Source organism: Canis aureus, chromosome 4, assembly GCF_053574225.1.
Source record: "Canis aureus isolate CA01 chromosome 4, VMU_Caureus_v.1.0, whole genome shotgun sequence".
Classification (NCBI taxonomy): domain Eukaryota; kingdom Metazoa; phylum Chordata; class Mammalia; order Carnivora; family Canidae; genus Canis; species Canis aureus.
In genome coordinates this window covers 56,707,236-56,720,932 of record NC_135614.1, presented here as the reverse complement: position 1 = coordinate 56,720,932, position 13,697 = coordinate 56,707,236, and the positions used below count along the sequence as shown (strand labels likewise).

Genomic DNA, 13,697 nt, shown 5'->3' with positions numbered 1-13,697 from the left:
GAAAAGAAGAAAAAGAAAAAAGAAAAAGAGGGGACTTGGAGATGGTGGTGGTGAAGTGGTAGTGGAGGGAGAATGTAGTTTACCTGAGGTGTCCTAAAGGGTGATTCTCTTTGTTCTGAGTATATTAAGTTCTGTGTGTTAGAAGATGGTCAATCCCAAATTTATATAAACCAGCAATACTTTTGATAGCCCCAACATTGACCACCAAAATATAAACAAGATAAAAGAGGGGGGCAGAATGGGAACAAAGGGAGAATATAATCTCACAGAATGAACCGGCATGGTATTCCACTTGGTTATGGGTGTATGTTGGTCATGTTTCAGAAGGTATTAACTTCCACCATTTTAGAATAAAACGAGGCAGAGAAAACAAAACCCATATCATATATCTCCCAAAATTAAATTGAATATGTTGAAGGGAATCCAGAAATGAAAAGTATGTCTAAGACATGTAATTGTAGAAATATGGAAGTCAAAAAGAAAGAAACTTAAAAATGAAGAGCTGGTAAAATATTGTAGTTAAGGTGGGAAAAGAGAAAAAACTAAGTTTTTAGTCTGATATAAAAGCAAGTATAATGGAAAAAGGAAAAAAAAAATTTAAAGAGGGGAAACCCTCTCGTTCTATATATTATATTCCCTTGATTTTCCCTTGGTCCTGGAGCTTTCCAGCACTGCTTGGCCAAGAACACTCTTCCCTGTTCTTCCAGCTGGTCTTCTGGGGGAGGGGTGCTATGCTGATTCTCAGGTGTGTGTACCTGGGGGAGATGCAGCGTCCCCTGCCGGGTGCCAGGCTCAGTGGGAGTTGTTTACTCCGTGAGGCCTCCGCTCCCTGGTGGCCCCGTGTCTCCCAGACACAAGATGAAGCAAGAAGGAAAAACAATGGTGGCGGCCGGATTTCCAGCCCTGGAGTCAGTTCCCTGCGAGTAACTAACGCAGTCTTCCAGTCCACACTGGCCTAGATGCTCCCAGGGCCGACGCAGGTGTGCTGTTCTGCACGGCTTGGGGGGGGCACCCAGCAGCAGGAGAGTCCTTGCTTCTGTCTGTTCCGGGGGAACGTGGGATCACCAGCTTTGTCCTCTTGGGCGCCCTGGGATCCGGGGCCCTGTGCTGCTGGAATTGGACTCCTGGGGGCTGCAACTCTATTAGCAGTGGTTTCATTGAAGAATTAAATAGAAGCCAAGGGGTTTGTGTTTCTGTAATCCTATGTCAACAATGAGATTCAGGATATAATTAAAGTTCAGAAAGCCCCTAAAGATAATGTACTCCAATTCCTGTTTTCATCAAAAAATGGAGGCCCAAAGAGTTGATGAACTTAGAGTGCCTATGAATTATAGCAGGAGAGAGGCAAATGATCATAATTGCAAATATGAGAAGAAGGTTTGAAATTGTGTAATATAAAGTTTATAGTTCACAGTGTTCAGTTTTTTGGAGAATAGGAGAGATGAACTGTTCAGAGGGCCTGATTTAAAATTAATACTAGCCATCAGTGTTTATCATGTGCTAGACATCATACGGGGCAGTACATTAATTATATATCCACCATTAACAGAATGAAGTGGGTATTATTCTAAAAGTAATAACATCAATTTTATTGAGCCTTTTTAAGTGTCAGGTTAAATATTTTACTTAAAGTATCTTATTTGAGCTCTTCAAAAAGCCTATGAGGTAATTATGGTTATTACTCCATTTACCAATGAGAAAACTGAACTCTGGAAAGTTATGTGATGTCCCCAAGGCCATTTACGTTGTATTAGAATTAAGATTAGACTCTGGGTTACTTGACTCCATAATCTCTGCCCTTATCACTTAGCTTACATTTTTTTTTAATGGAAAGTCTGCCCTCCAGCATCATGTATCCTAGTCTTGTGCTTTTCAGTTAAAATAGTGGAACCTAAGCGTGGATGGCAAAGATTTTGTCAAGTATTTTGGTGGTACTGATCTTAATATCGGGATATAAAGTGGTGAACTTGAGGTAGCCTAAGAGAAATGAGCCAGTAGGAAAAGAGATTTTTAAAATCCTTTAGTCTAGGCCTGTGTCCTCCGCCATCTTGTGCGAAGCAAGGTGGCCTCCGCGTTCCCCGAGCGTCTTCTCCGCTTCTGCCTCGACCGCCCCTTGATCACAGACATGTCTCGGGACGGTTCCGGAGCCGCGGCGGCGGCCGCGGTGGCCTCCACGACTTCCGCTCCCCGCCGCCCGGCATGGGCCTCAATCAGAACCGGGGACCCATGGGGCCCGGCCCGGGCCAGGGCGGCCCCAAACCCCCGATCCCGCCACCACCTCCGCACCAAACAGCAACGGCAGCAGCCGCCGCCATCAGCCGCCGCCGCCGCCGCCGCCGCCGCAGGACTCGTCCAAGCCTGTGGGTCCTCAGGGGCCCGGCCCGGCCTGCCTCCGGGAGTGGGCAGCGCCCCCCGCCTCCGGCTCGGCACCGCCCGCGACTCCTCCGACCTCGGGGGCCCCTGCGGGCCCGGGCCCCACCCCGCCCCCGCCGCCCGCGGTCACCGGTCACCTCGGCGCCGCCTGGGGCGCCCCCGCCCGCGCCGCCGAGCAGCGGGGTCCCCACCACCCCGCCCCAGGCCGGCGGCCGCCGCCTCCGCCCGCAGGGGGCCCGCGCCCGGGGCCTAAACAGGGCCCAGGCCCCGGAGGCCCGAAAGGCGGCATTGCCGGGCGTGCCTGAGTACCCCCTGCGGCCGCCCCAAGCCGCCGGGGCGGGGGAGGGGGGGGGGTGGGGAGCCGCGCAGCGCGGAGGGCCGCAGCCCCGCCCGCCCTTCCAGCAGCAGCAGCACCGGGGGCCCCGCCCGGCGGCCGCAGCGAGGAGAAGATGTCCGACTCGGAGGGGTTCAAAGCCAACTTGTCTCTCCTGAGGAGGCCCGGAGAGAAAACCTACACGCGGCGCTGCTGGTTGTTTCTCGGGACTCTACCTGCGGACATCATGGAGGATGAATTCAAAAGACTCTGCTAAATTCGGAGAACCAGGAGAAGTTTTTATCAACAAAGGCAAAGGATTTGGGTTTATTAAACTTGAATCTAGGGCACTGGCTGAAATTGCCAAACCTGAACTCGATGATACACCCATGAGGGGTAGGCAGCTTCGGGTTCGCTTTGCCACACATGCTGCTACCCTGTCGGCGCGAAATCTTTCACCTTATGTTTCCAACGAAGTGTTGGAAGAAGCCTTTAGCCACTTTGGGCCTATTGAGAGGGCTGTTGTAATTGTGGATGATCGTGGGAGATCTACAGGGAAAGGCATTGTTGAATTTGCTTCTAAACCAGTGGCAAGAAAAGCATTTGAAAGATGCGGCGAAGGTGTTTTCTTACTGACAACAACGCCTCGTCCAGTCATTGTGGAACCACTTGAACAATTAGATGATGAAGATGGCCTTTCTGAAAAACTTGCACAGAAGAATCCAATGTATCAAAAGGAGAGAGAAACGCCTCCTCGTGTTGCCCAGCATGGCACATTTGAGTATGAATATTCTCAGCGATGGAAGTCCCTGGATGAAATGGAAAAACAGCAAAGGGAACAAGTTGAAAAAAACATGAAAGATGCGAAAGACAAATTGGAAAATGAAATGGAAGATCAGGCAAATCTTTTGCGTCAAGATCTGATGAGATGCCAGGAAGAATTAAGACGCATGGAAGAATTTCATAATCAAGAAATGCAGAAATGTAAAGAAATGCAACTAAGGCAAGAAGAAGAACGGCGTAGAAGGGAAGAAGAGATGATTCGGCAGCGTGAGATGAAAGAACAAATGAGACGCCAAAGAGAGGAAAGTTATAGCCGGATGGGCTACGTGGATCCAAGAGAAAGAGACATGAGAATGGGTGGTGGAGGAGCAATGAACATGGGAGATCCCTATGGTTCAGGAGGCCAGAAATTTCCACCTCTAGGTGGTGGCAGTGGCATAGGTTATGAAGCTAATCCTGGAGTTCCGCCAGCAACCATGAGTGGTTCCATGATGGGAAGCGACATGCGTACTGAGCGCTTTGGGCAGGGAGGTGCGGGACCTGTGGGTGGACAGGGTCCTAGAGGAATGGGGCCTGGAACTCCAGCAGGATATGGTAGAGGGAGAGAAGAGTATGAAGGCCCAAACAAAAAGCCCCGATTTTAGATGTGATATCTAGGTTTTCATTCCAGTTTGTTTTTGTCTTTTCTTGTTTAGATACCAATCTTTTAAATTCTTGCATTTTAGTAAGAAAGCTATCTTTTTATGGATGTTAGCAGTTTATTGACCTAATATTTGTAAATGGTCTGTTTGGGCAGGTAAAATTATGTAATACAGGGTTTCAAACAGGGGAATTTTTTCCCTTATTTCCTTTTTTTTTTTAACTGTATAATGTCTGTGTCAAGTTATGACAGTGTACCTTGTGCCACTGAATTTCCAAAGTGTACCAATTTTTTTTTTTACTGTGCTTCAAATACATAGAAAAAATAGTTATAATATGGATCTTCAACTTTGCCATTCATGCTTCTATGCACATTAGGCTAGGTATTCCACTTTGAAAGCATGAGCGTGTCTAGGCCTTTGAATGGCACATGCCATTTCTGGGAAATGTATCTGTAGGCTAAGTATTGCTTTCTAAAAATAAGTACCCCCTTGTTTTAAAAAGAAGAAATGCATATTGAAGTAGTTTCATGATTTGATTTGTTTGGCATTATAGGAAGCAAGCTGGTGCTAAGTATTTTTAAATGGTTATGTAAGCAAGCTGAACTGTAAATCTTTCTTCAGGAATGTGTATTAAGATTATGGAATGGGTGAAAGACTATTGATAGGGGAGAAAGTGGGTATGACTAAATGGATCTTTATGGCCCTATGATCTATCCTTTCCTTGAAAGTTTCTGAAGAAAAGTGGAAAAATCATTCTGTCGCATTCCTCCATTCTTGTTTTTAAAAGAACAAGTCCCAAGCCCTACAAATGGCTTGTACTGAACTTTCACATTTGAATTAAAGATTGTTAAACATGAAAAAAAATAAAATCCTTTAGTCTAAATGGTTTTAAAATTAAAAACAAAGGCCTTGCTAAATGTATTATCCAGTTGCATAAATTGTGTGAACATCTGCCAATTTACAACAACTTTGAATATTTAAGTCTAGGTTAAATATTTACTCTGTATCCATGTGCCAGATATTGTCCTTAGTGCTGGAATACAGAGGATGTTATGCTTGCCCTCAGAAGGCTCAAATCTATACACTTACTGCAGGAACTCATTCTACAGCCACCTTACAGTACCATAGTTCCAACTCACTGCTCCATGGCTGGCAAGAACAGAGTACAAAGATAGTGGAGAGAATGGTTGTCTGGGAGAAGGGATCTAGTGATGCCTTGCATTGAGGTGACATTTGAGCTAGAGCTTAAAACAGGATAAGTGTTTCATTCAGGAGACAATGATTAAGGAAGAAACAATATAATCAAAAGTATAAAGATCTGAAAATAGATGGTTTGTTCAGGGAACAATGAATGTCTCTGTGGCCTGGCCATAAGGTTACATGAGCCAAGATGGCCAGTTTCAAGTTAGATTATAAAAGGCCTTTTGTGTCTTCCTAGGAGTTTAGACTCTATATTCTCTATAGTAGGGAAACACCAAGTTTGTGTGTTATTTGGATATACCTAGATATAAAAAAAGTAGATAATGTGATGAACCCTCATGAACCCAACTTCAACAATAACTCATGGCCAGTCTTGTTTTATCATTGGCCCCTATTCTATCATATTTTGAAACAAATCCCATATAGCATACTATTTAATCAGTAAATATTTAACTATATAACTCATTAAGAAGTAACCAATATCCAGTTAATGTTCAGATTTCCAATGGTTAAATAACTGTTGTACTTTTAAAATTATAATAATCTACATATTGAAATTAATTGATATTTCTCTTAAGTCTTAATCAGTAGGTTCTTTATTCAGCTCTTTCTTTTTCCTGTTGTAGTTTATTGAAGGCTGTTTGTCTTGTAGAATTTGTACGGCTTGAATTTTGCTGAGCACATCCATCTCCTATTGCTGAACATGTTCCCCTGTCTCTGTATTTCCTGTATTGAATCTAGAAACTTAATTAATTCAGGTTTGTTTTTTGTAGAGAGACTACTTCATGGACAGTGGGTAGTGAGTTCTTTCCTCAGGAGGCAAATAATGCCACCTTTATCCATTAATTTCTTAGGGATTACAAAATATTGTGATTTGTCTTGCCTGCTTACCAAAATTGAGGAATTCTACAGGTCAGGTCAGGGATCCATTGTGTCTTCTTTAAGTCTATTTTAGGACTAAGCTGACTTCTATTAGAGAGTTAGTATTTTTTGGCCAGTCAGGGCAAGAGATCTTGAGTTAATTACTGTTTATTATTTGATTATGCTAGTTATCAACTTTTTATTCTTATTTTGCAGTGAACTAGATTTTTGTGGTATTTTATGTAAAATTGTTCTCTGTTAATGAATACATCTAGACTCTACACTTGCAATCCTTAAATAATTTTGATCAAAATAGAGCTGATGTGGTTCAGGAGATACATAAGCTCTGGAAAAAATTCTAAGTGTTTTTTGTTTTATAGGCTTCTCTCATCTCACAATGTTTTACCCCAGTCATATATCCACACGAGTGGGTCTCTGGACATTTCTCGAAAATGGGAAAAGAAGAATAAAATTGTTTATCCTCCACAGTTGCCTGGAGAACCTCGGAGACCAGCAGTAAGTTTGTGGGTAGAAATAATCTCTTGGGGCACCTGGGTGGCTCAGTTGGTTGAGCATCTGACTTTGGTTTTGGCTCAAGTCATGATTTCGTGGTCATGGGAATGAGCCCTGCATTGGACTCTGCACTCCGTGCAGAGTCTGCTTCATATTCCTTCTCCCTCTGCTCCTCCCCACTCATGCACGAGTGCTCTCTCTCAAATATTTTTTTTTTAAAGAAAGAATCTCCTAATTTTGATAAAGAGCTTTTACTCTTACATGACTAGCATTGATTTACTGTTCCATGTGAAGGAAGGGAAAAAGTATACCTCAATTTGTGTGATCATTTGATCGATACAGAAGTTGTTCTACATTTATCTTCTTGGTAGTTTTATTTTTATTTATTTATTTTTGTTGTGGATAGGGGTTTTTTTTGTTTTTTTTTGTTTTACATTTTTAAAATTTAAGTTCAGTTTGCCAACATACAGTATAACATCCAGTGCTCATCCCATCAAGTGCCCTCCTCATTGCCTGTCACCCTTCTTGGTAGTTTTAAAAGATTGTCTGTTTTACTTATGTGTTTGCCTTGACCTAGCCTTCTGTTGGGAGCTTTAACTCTAAAACTAAGCTAATAACTTGAGGTATCCTGACAGATTTTTGACTCTTAAGAGGCTTGCTAATGCATTCTTGGTAGTGAAGCACGAGGGGTTGGCAAGAATGACTTAAACTGTAAACCATATTTAAATCATATGTGTGGTTTGCCAACATTTTAAATTTGAACATAGACACACTTAGTTGTGATTTTTTTTGTGTTTGTAATTCACAAAGCTTTGAACTAAGGTTTGAATTTAATCATTGGATTGCTTTCAGAGATACTGAATTTTATCTCATCTTTAGCTGCTTGGAATTCTTTTATCCTCCAAACTGCTTGTGAGAGTTCTAGCCTGAGATACAAGACTAATTTCCAGCTTAATGGGAATTTGCTGTGGAATACATAGGTATCTGTCACAAAGCTTAGACAAGTAATGACGGCATAAACAAGATGGTAACATTTAAATCCTTAAGAAAATAAACTGTAAGTGCTTAGAAATAGAATTATTAATTAATAAATATTAATAGAATCAGTAGTGTTAATTATAAGTCATTCAGTTTAGAAAACATCTTTTAAAGGCCTTTGGGATTTAAGGCTACTGTATAATCAGTATCATCTAAGTAATGTTATTTGCTTAGTTTTTATAGGAATTTGACAGCTTGCCTTTCATTAGGATTCAGTTGCCAAGTATTGGTCTGAGTTAGGACAGTTTTATGTTTTCTTTTTTTTCTTAGAGGAGTTAATTTGTTGATTTAGAGAGCTCCCACTTCTTTGGGGAATAAAAGAGAAAAAGATGCTAATAGTTCAAGTGTATAACTTTCTAACTTCCATATTTTATCTTACCATCAGAACTTAAAAGTTAGATTTGTGGCAGAATCTGTGCTAATTTTATAATTAACAATGTTTAGGAGGAGTGACATATTTTTATGAATATCATAAATAAAAAATTTCCTATTATTAATGAGCTTTGTTGAGCTCTTTGAATTTAGATTTTTTTTTAAAGATTTTATTTATTCATGAGAGACAGAGAGGGAGAGGCAGAGACACAGGCAGAGGGAAAAGCAGGATCCATGCAGGGAGCCCGATGTGGGACTTGATCCCAGGTCTCCAGGATCACACCCTGGGCTGAAGGCGGCGCTAAACTGCTGAGCCACTTGGGCTGCCCCGAACCTAGATGTTAATTGAGAAAGACATCATGACATTTGTCAGGTCCAGAATCTAAAAGAAAAAATTTGTATTTCATGGTACTAGTCTTTTTGGCATTAAACTAAATGCACTTTAAGATATATCCCAAATGGCAAAATTCAAGTAGTTAACAAGTAGATCACAGATTTTGTTTGAGTAATCCTCTTGGGAACAAATTATGACTTTTAGAAAATAACATTTTCCGACTCTAAATAGTGTTTAGTAAATTGACAGTGGTGCGTTTGTACCTGTTATGAGTGAAATATTAATGTCCTTCATTAAATACCTAGCTTAATAATGGAGTAGTTTGCATACCTAGCCACATAGTTCTTATACTGTCATTATGTGCAGCAGTGTGACCTTGTACTTGCCAATCTGCTAACTGCAAACATTTTAAAAACTAGTTTTATCCCTAATTTAAAAGGAGGTCAGATAGGGACACCTGGGTGGCTCAGTCAGGCGTCCAACTCTTGGTTTTGGCTCAGGTCATGATCTCAGGGACGTGAGATCAAGCCTTGTGTCAGCTAACAGTCTCTCTTCCTCTGTTCCTCCTACCTCCCCAGCCTCATACTCGCTCTCTCTCTTGTGCACTCTGTCTCTCTCTCAAATAAACGGATAAATAAAATCTTAGAAAAAAAATAAAAGGGAGTCAAATAATATTTACTGTTCTCATTCTGATATTCAGCATTGAAATATGAAGTTTTTTTTTTTTAAGATTTTATTTATTTATTCATGAAAGACACAGAGAAAGGCAGAGATGTAGGCAGAAAGAGAAGCAGGCTCCATGCAGGGAGCCCTATGTGGAACTCTATCCTGAGACCATGGATCATGCCCTGAGCCAGGGGCAGGTGCTCAACCGCTGAGCCACCCAGGCGTCCCTGAAATATGAAGTTAAATAGTAGTGGATCAGTAGTGAATAAATCCTATAGCAATAAATTAAAATGCATGTCACCAATTTAGGCACATTTAGGCCATTCCTATTATTTTTAAGACTTTTTCTAATTTAGCTAACATCAATTTCCAAATAGCGTATACTCCTGTAGACTTTATCTTACTTATGGCTACATCAGGGTAAAGAAAATGAGCCAGAAAAAAATTAAATGGTTTTCTACATAATAGGCCTTGTTAATTTGGTCTTGAGTTTACTTTTGCACTATCTGTGAAGAAAGCTATATTAAATAAACTAAAAATATAGTGAGACTATATTAAAACTATTTGAACACCCATTTCTATAAGAGGATGTTTTTAATTTATGGATTAATTGACATACTGATAAGTCATACTTAGAAATCATTGTGTGCATCCTGGAAAGCTCTAGTTTGGACTTTTATTAGGCAACACTTCTTTTTTTTTTTTTTTTTTTTTTTTTTTGAGTGAGAGTGTGCATGGATGGGGAGGAAAATTAGGGGAGAGGGGCAGAGAGAAAAGGAGAGAGAGAATCTCAAGCAGGCTCTATGCCCAGCACAGAGCCCAATGCAGGACTCAATTTCGATGACCCTGAGATAATGACTTGAGTCAAAATCAAGAGTTGGATGCTTGAGAGCCACCCATGTGCCCCATTTGGTCATAATTTTTTTTTTTTTAACGATTTTATTTATTTATTCATGAAAGACACAGAGAGAGTGGCAGGGACACAGGCAGAGGGAGAAGCAGGCTCAAGGCAGGGAGCCTGATGCTGGAATCGATCCTGGGACCCCAGGATCACGCCCTGGGCCAAAGGCAAGTGCTAAACCACTGAGCCATCCAGGGATCCCAGACAATTTTTTTTTACTGTTTAGTTATATGCAAAATAAATTAGTTTCTTTGGAAGTTAGTGGTTTAGACATTTTGCAACTTAGGCTTTCATTTCATTTGAATAACTATCTTGCACATTAGATCCTAACTTTATCTAATTTACTGTATAGGTTGGTTAATAGTGACATTTAACTGAGCCTTCTGATCTCTCTTTGCCACTTTATCTATTTGCAATGATAGGTTTGTCTGGCTTGTGTTTAGAAAATGCCTTTAGACATTGCACCTGCCTAAAGGAAATGTTGAGCTTTTTGTTTTAAAAGAAAATGATTGAATAACTTTTCTTTTTTGTTAAATACTTGATTCCTTTTTTCCCCATGCTCTTGCCAGGAGTACAATATCTTTGTTACAAAATTTGAAGATAATCATATACAATTCAGGTTTGGAGATAGCCCACTATGAGAAACCAAGAATTGAAGGGTTTCTTACACAAAAGATTTTATTGAGTGTATTAATTTTCACAGATGAATATTATCAGTCATGACAGTTCTTCTTTCCTCTCCAGTGCTCCCCTGGACACTTCATTGCTGAAAATGTAATTAGGCTATTGCTACAGTTTTCAGTCTGTCAGCTTCTATTGGAACTGAAATGAAATCTGCTACATATTAAAAGATGGCCCCTTGGGAAAACTCTGCTGTTTCTCAGGCATTTGAAAATTTCCAGCAGAAGTCAGAATGTTAGCAAGTTCTGAAGTCTCCCTTGCTATTGTTTGCCTTGACAAATGTTTTCTAATTATTTTAAAGGAGCAATATGGTGTAGTAGTGGAAAGAAGTTGGGTTTTACAGTCATAGGGGAACTTTAAAGATACACTTACCAGACATTGTGTTAGGCACTTCATATACTTCTCTGTATGGCACTTTGACTTCCAGCTTTGTCTCTCACAAGCTTTGCAATCTTGGCTAAGTCACTTGATTTGTCTGATTTTTTTTTCCTGGTTTTTACCAGGGAAAGGATTATTCTTTTAAAAAATTTTATTTATTTGAGAGAAAGAGAGTGAGTGAGTCGGAGGGGAGAGCAGGGAGAGAGAGAGAATCTCAAGCAGACTCCACACTGAGAAGGGAGCTCAATTCAGGGCTCAATCCCATGATCCTGAGATCATGATCAGAGCCAAAACCAAGAGTATGATGCTTTACCACCTGAGCCATCCAGGCACCCCTGTAAAAGGATTGTAAAGTGTTTTTTCTCCCAACTCATAGAGTTAGGTCAAATGAAATAATGGGTTTAGAAAGTACTTTGTGAACTGTAAATTATGTAATGGATGATTGATTAAACATTTAAATGGGATATATTTACTACTCTAAAGAGAAGATAATAAAAACTGATATTTACTAAGATCTTACCAGGTACTAGGCACTGCAAAATGCTTTCTTTGCATAGATTATTTTCTTTAATTCTTACTATATTTTTATGAGGCTGGTACTATTATCTTCATTTAAAAAAAGAGGAAGCTTGGGCAGAGAGGTAAAAGAGCTTGGGTTCTGTAGCTTGTAGAGAGTAGAACTAGAATTCAGACCCAGGCAGTCTGAGTCTAGGACCTTTGCTCTTGCTCTTGACCAGACACTTAGAATATCCTGTGAAATCTGTTATTTTGTCCCATTTCACCCTATTCTCTTATTCTCTCCAATAACAGGAAACTTTTTTTTCTTATTGTACCTTTTCTTTTGTTTCTTTAGCCAGCTAAATGTTTTCATTTAGATCTTTTACTATTCCTTTGGATAGAAATGTTACAAATATTGGCACGATGTGGCCATTCGTAGTTTCTGTTACTGTCTTAATGATCTTTTTAACATAGTGAGACTGGAAAAATACAACTTAGTGTATGTAGAGAAAAAAATCTCCAAATTCTTAATAATGTCATTATTTCTTGTGGCAACATTTTCATTAGGCATAAAAAGTTAAAGCTTTATTAACAGTGTATGTTATTATTTTGATCAATTTGCTAACTTGTTTTTCCTTTTCCCTATTTGTAAGGAAATCTACCATTGTCGAAGGCAAATAAAATACAGCAAAGACAAGATGTGGTATTTGGCAAAATTGGTAAGCTAAAATGACATTACCATATAATACTTAGGAAAAGAAGTATTTGAAATTTCCCCCACAATTTGAATTTTCCTCTGCAATTTGAAAAATTGAAAAAAATCACCCTGATTTTTCCAGAAAGTGAGGAATATAATTACAGTTTCAGACAGTTGTTAGGTAATACACGAATGATTTGCTCAGAAATGAGTGATTCTGCTTAATTTTTACCTTTTTTCTGAGGAACTAAATCACATTGGATACATGGATATTAAGAACAAAAGCATCAGGAATCTGTACTCTGAGAGAATGTAGGAAACAAGCTTATTTATCTTAAAAATTGATTCAAAAAAATAAAGTTGATTCAAATTTCAAAACCATTGCTTTTTAAGATTTTCCCCAGGAGAATGAAATTTATCTATGAGAGAAGACAAAGCCCCAGATATAAACATATAATACACTTATCCTGCAAAAAAGATGGTCTTTCATACCTAGTGTGATGCTCGCCACCCTGTGTTCTCTCATGTCTGCTCTCAATATTACTAAAACATTTATAATCTCGGTTCTCAGTTTTATGGTTAAAACATTTAAGTTTGATTTTGACTTAAAAAGGGTTGCATCTGTTCTCAAACTTTTCTTCTCTGCCTACGTTAGCTATTTTTAAGTCAGAGCCCCTCCCCCAGTTTTATTGAGATGTAATTGACATATAACTAGTTAGCTATTTTTAGAAGTTATTTGTATTATGTAAGGCTTTTGCTTTTCACTGAAAAGGGAACATTGACTTTGTAAACTAATTTATCTTCTCTTATCTGTTACCCTTTAATTCTAGATACGAGGAATGTCCATTGACCAGGCTTTGGCTCAGTTGGAATTCAGTGACAAAAAGGGGGCCCAAATAATTAAAGAGGTAAACTAAGATTTGTAGGGAGGGAGTGCATAGCTGTTTTGCTGGTGTTAGTAAGCTCAGCCTAAATCCTGAGTTCCCTGCTGTAAGTACATAGTTCATATAGTACAGATTTAAGGCATTCAGTTTTATTAATGTCCTCCTTATACCTTAGGAATGTTATAGTCTTAAGTATATTTTTTCTCTGGAGATGCTTTTATTGGCACCAGACATTTATTCATTTTTTTTACTATTTGTCTATGAAGTGATAAATCTTTGTTTTAATGATTTGGGACTTGATATGATTTTTTTAGAAGATTGATTTGTTTTTTTTTTGTTTGTTTTTGGTGACTGCTGTTTTTTTGGTTAATTCCACAATTGAGAGCTTATGATTTTATAACTAATCGAGTTGGAAAGAGCACTTACCCGGGATTCAGGAGACTTAGAATCTAATCTTTTCTGTGACAGTTTCTATTGTGATGATGGGTAAAACACTTAACCTGTCTGGTACCATTTTTCTTATTTGTAAACTGGATGGAATTGGATTAAATGATTTCTAAAGAC

The 13,697-nt window shown here is 39.5% G+C and overlaps 1 protein-coding gene and 1 pseudogene across 3 annotated transcripts in view; both read left to right on the top strand.

Annotated features, from left to right (window-relative positions):
* MRPL22 (mitochondrial ribosomal protein L22) overlaps nt 1-13,697 on the top strand; it is a 37,650-nt gene that overhangs the window by 12,071 nt on the left and 11,882 nt on the right. For 2 of the 3 annotated variants that reach the window (XM_077895755.1, XM_077895754.1), the window contains exons 3-5: nt 6,552-6,687; nt 12,206-12,271; nt 13,080-13,157. In XM_077895755.1, coding sequence (XP_077751881.1) covers nt 6,552-6,687; nt 12,206-12,271; nt 13,080-13,157 — 280 coding nt within the window. The remainder of the gene's footprint in view (nt 1-6,551; nt 6,688-12,205; nt 12,272-13,079; nt 13,158-13,697) is intronic. The other variant, XM_077895756.1, reaches the window with a different exon arrangement.
* LOC144311998 (splicing factor, proline- and glutamine-rich pseudogene) lies at nt 765-6,535 on the top strand (annotated as a pseudogene).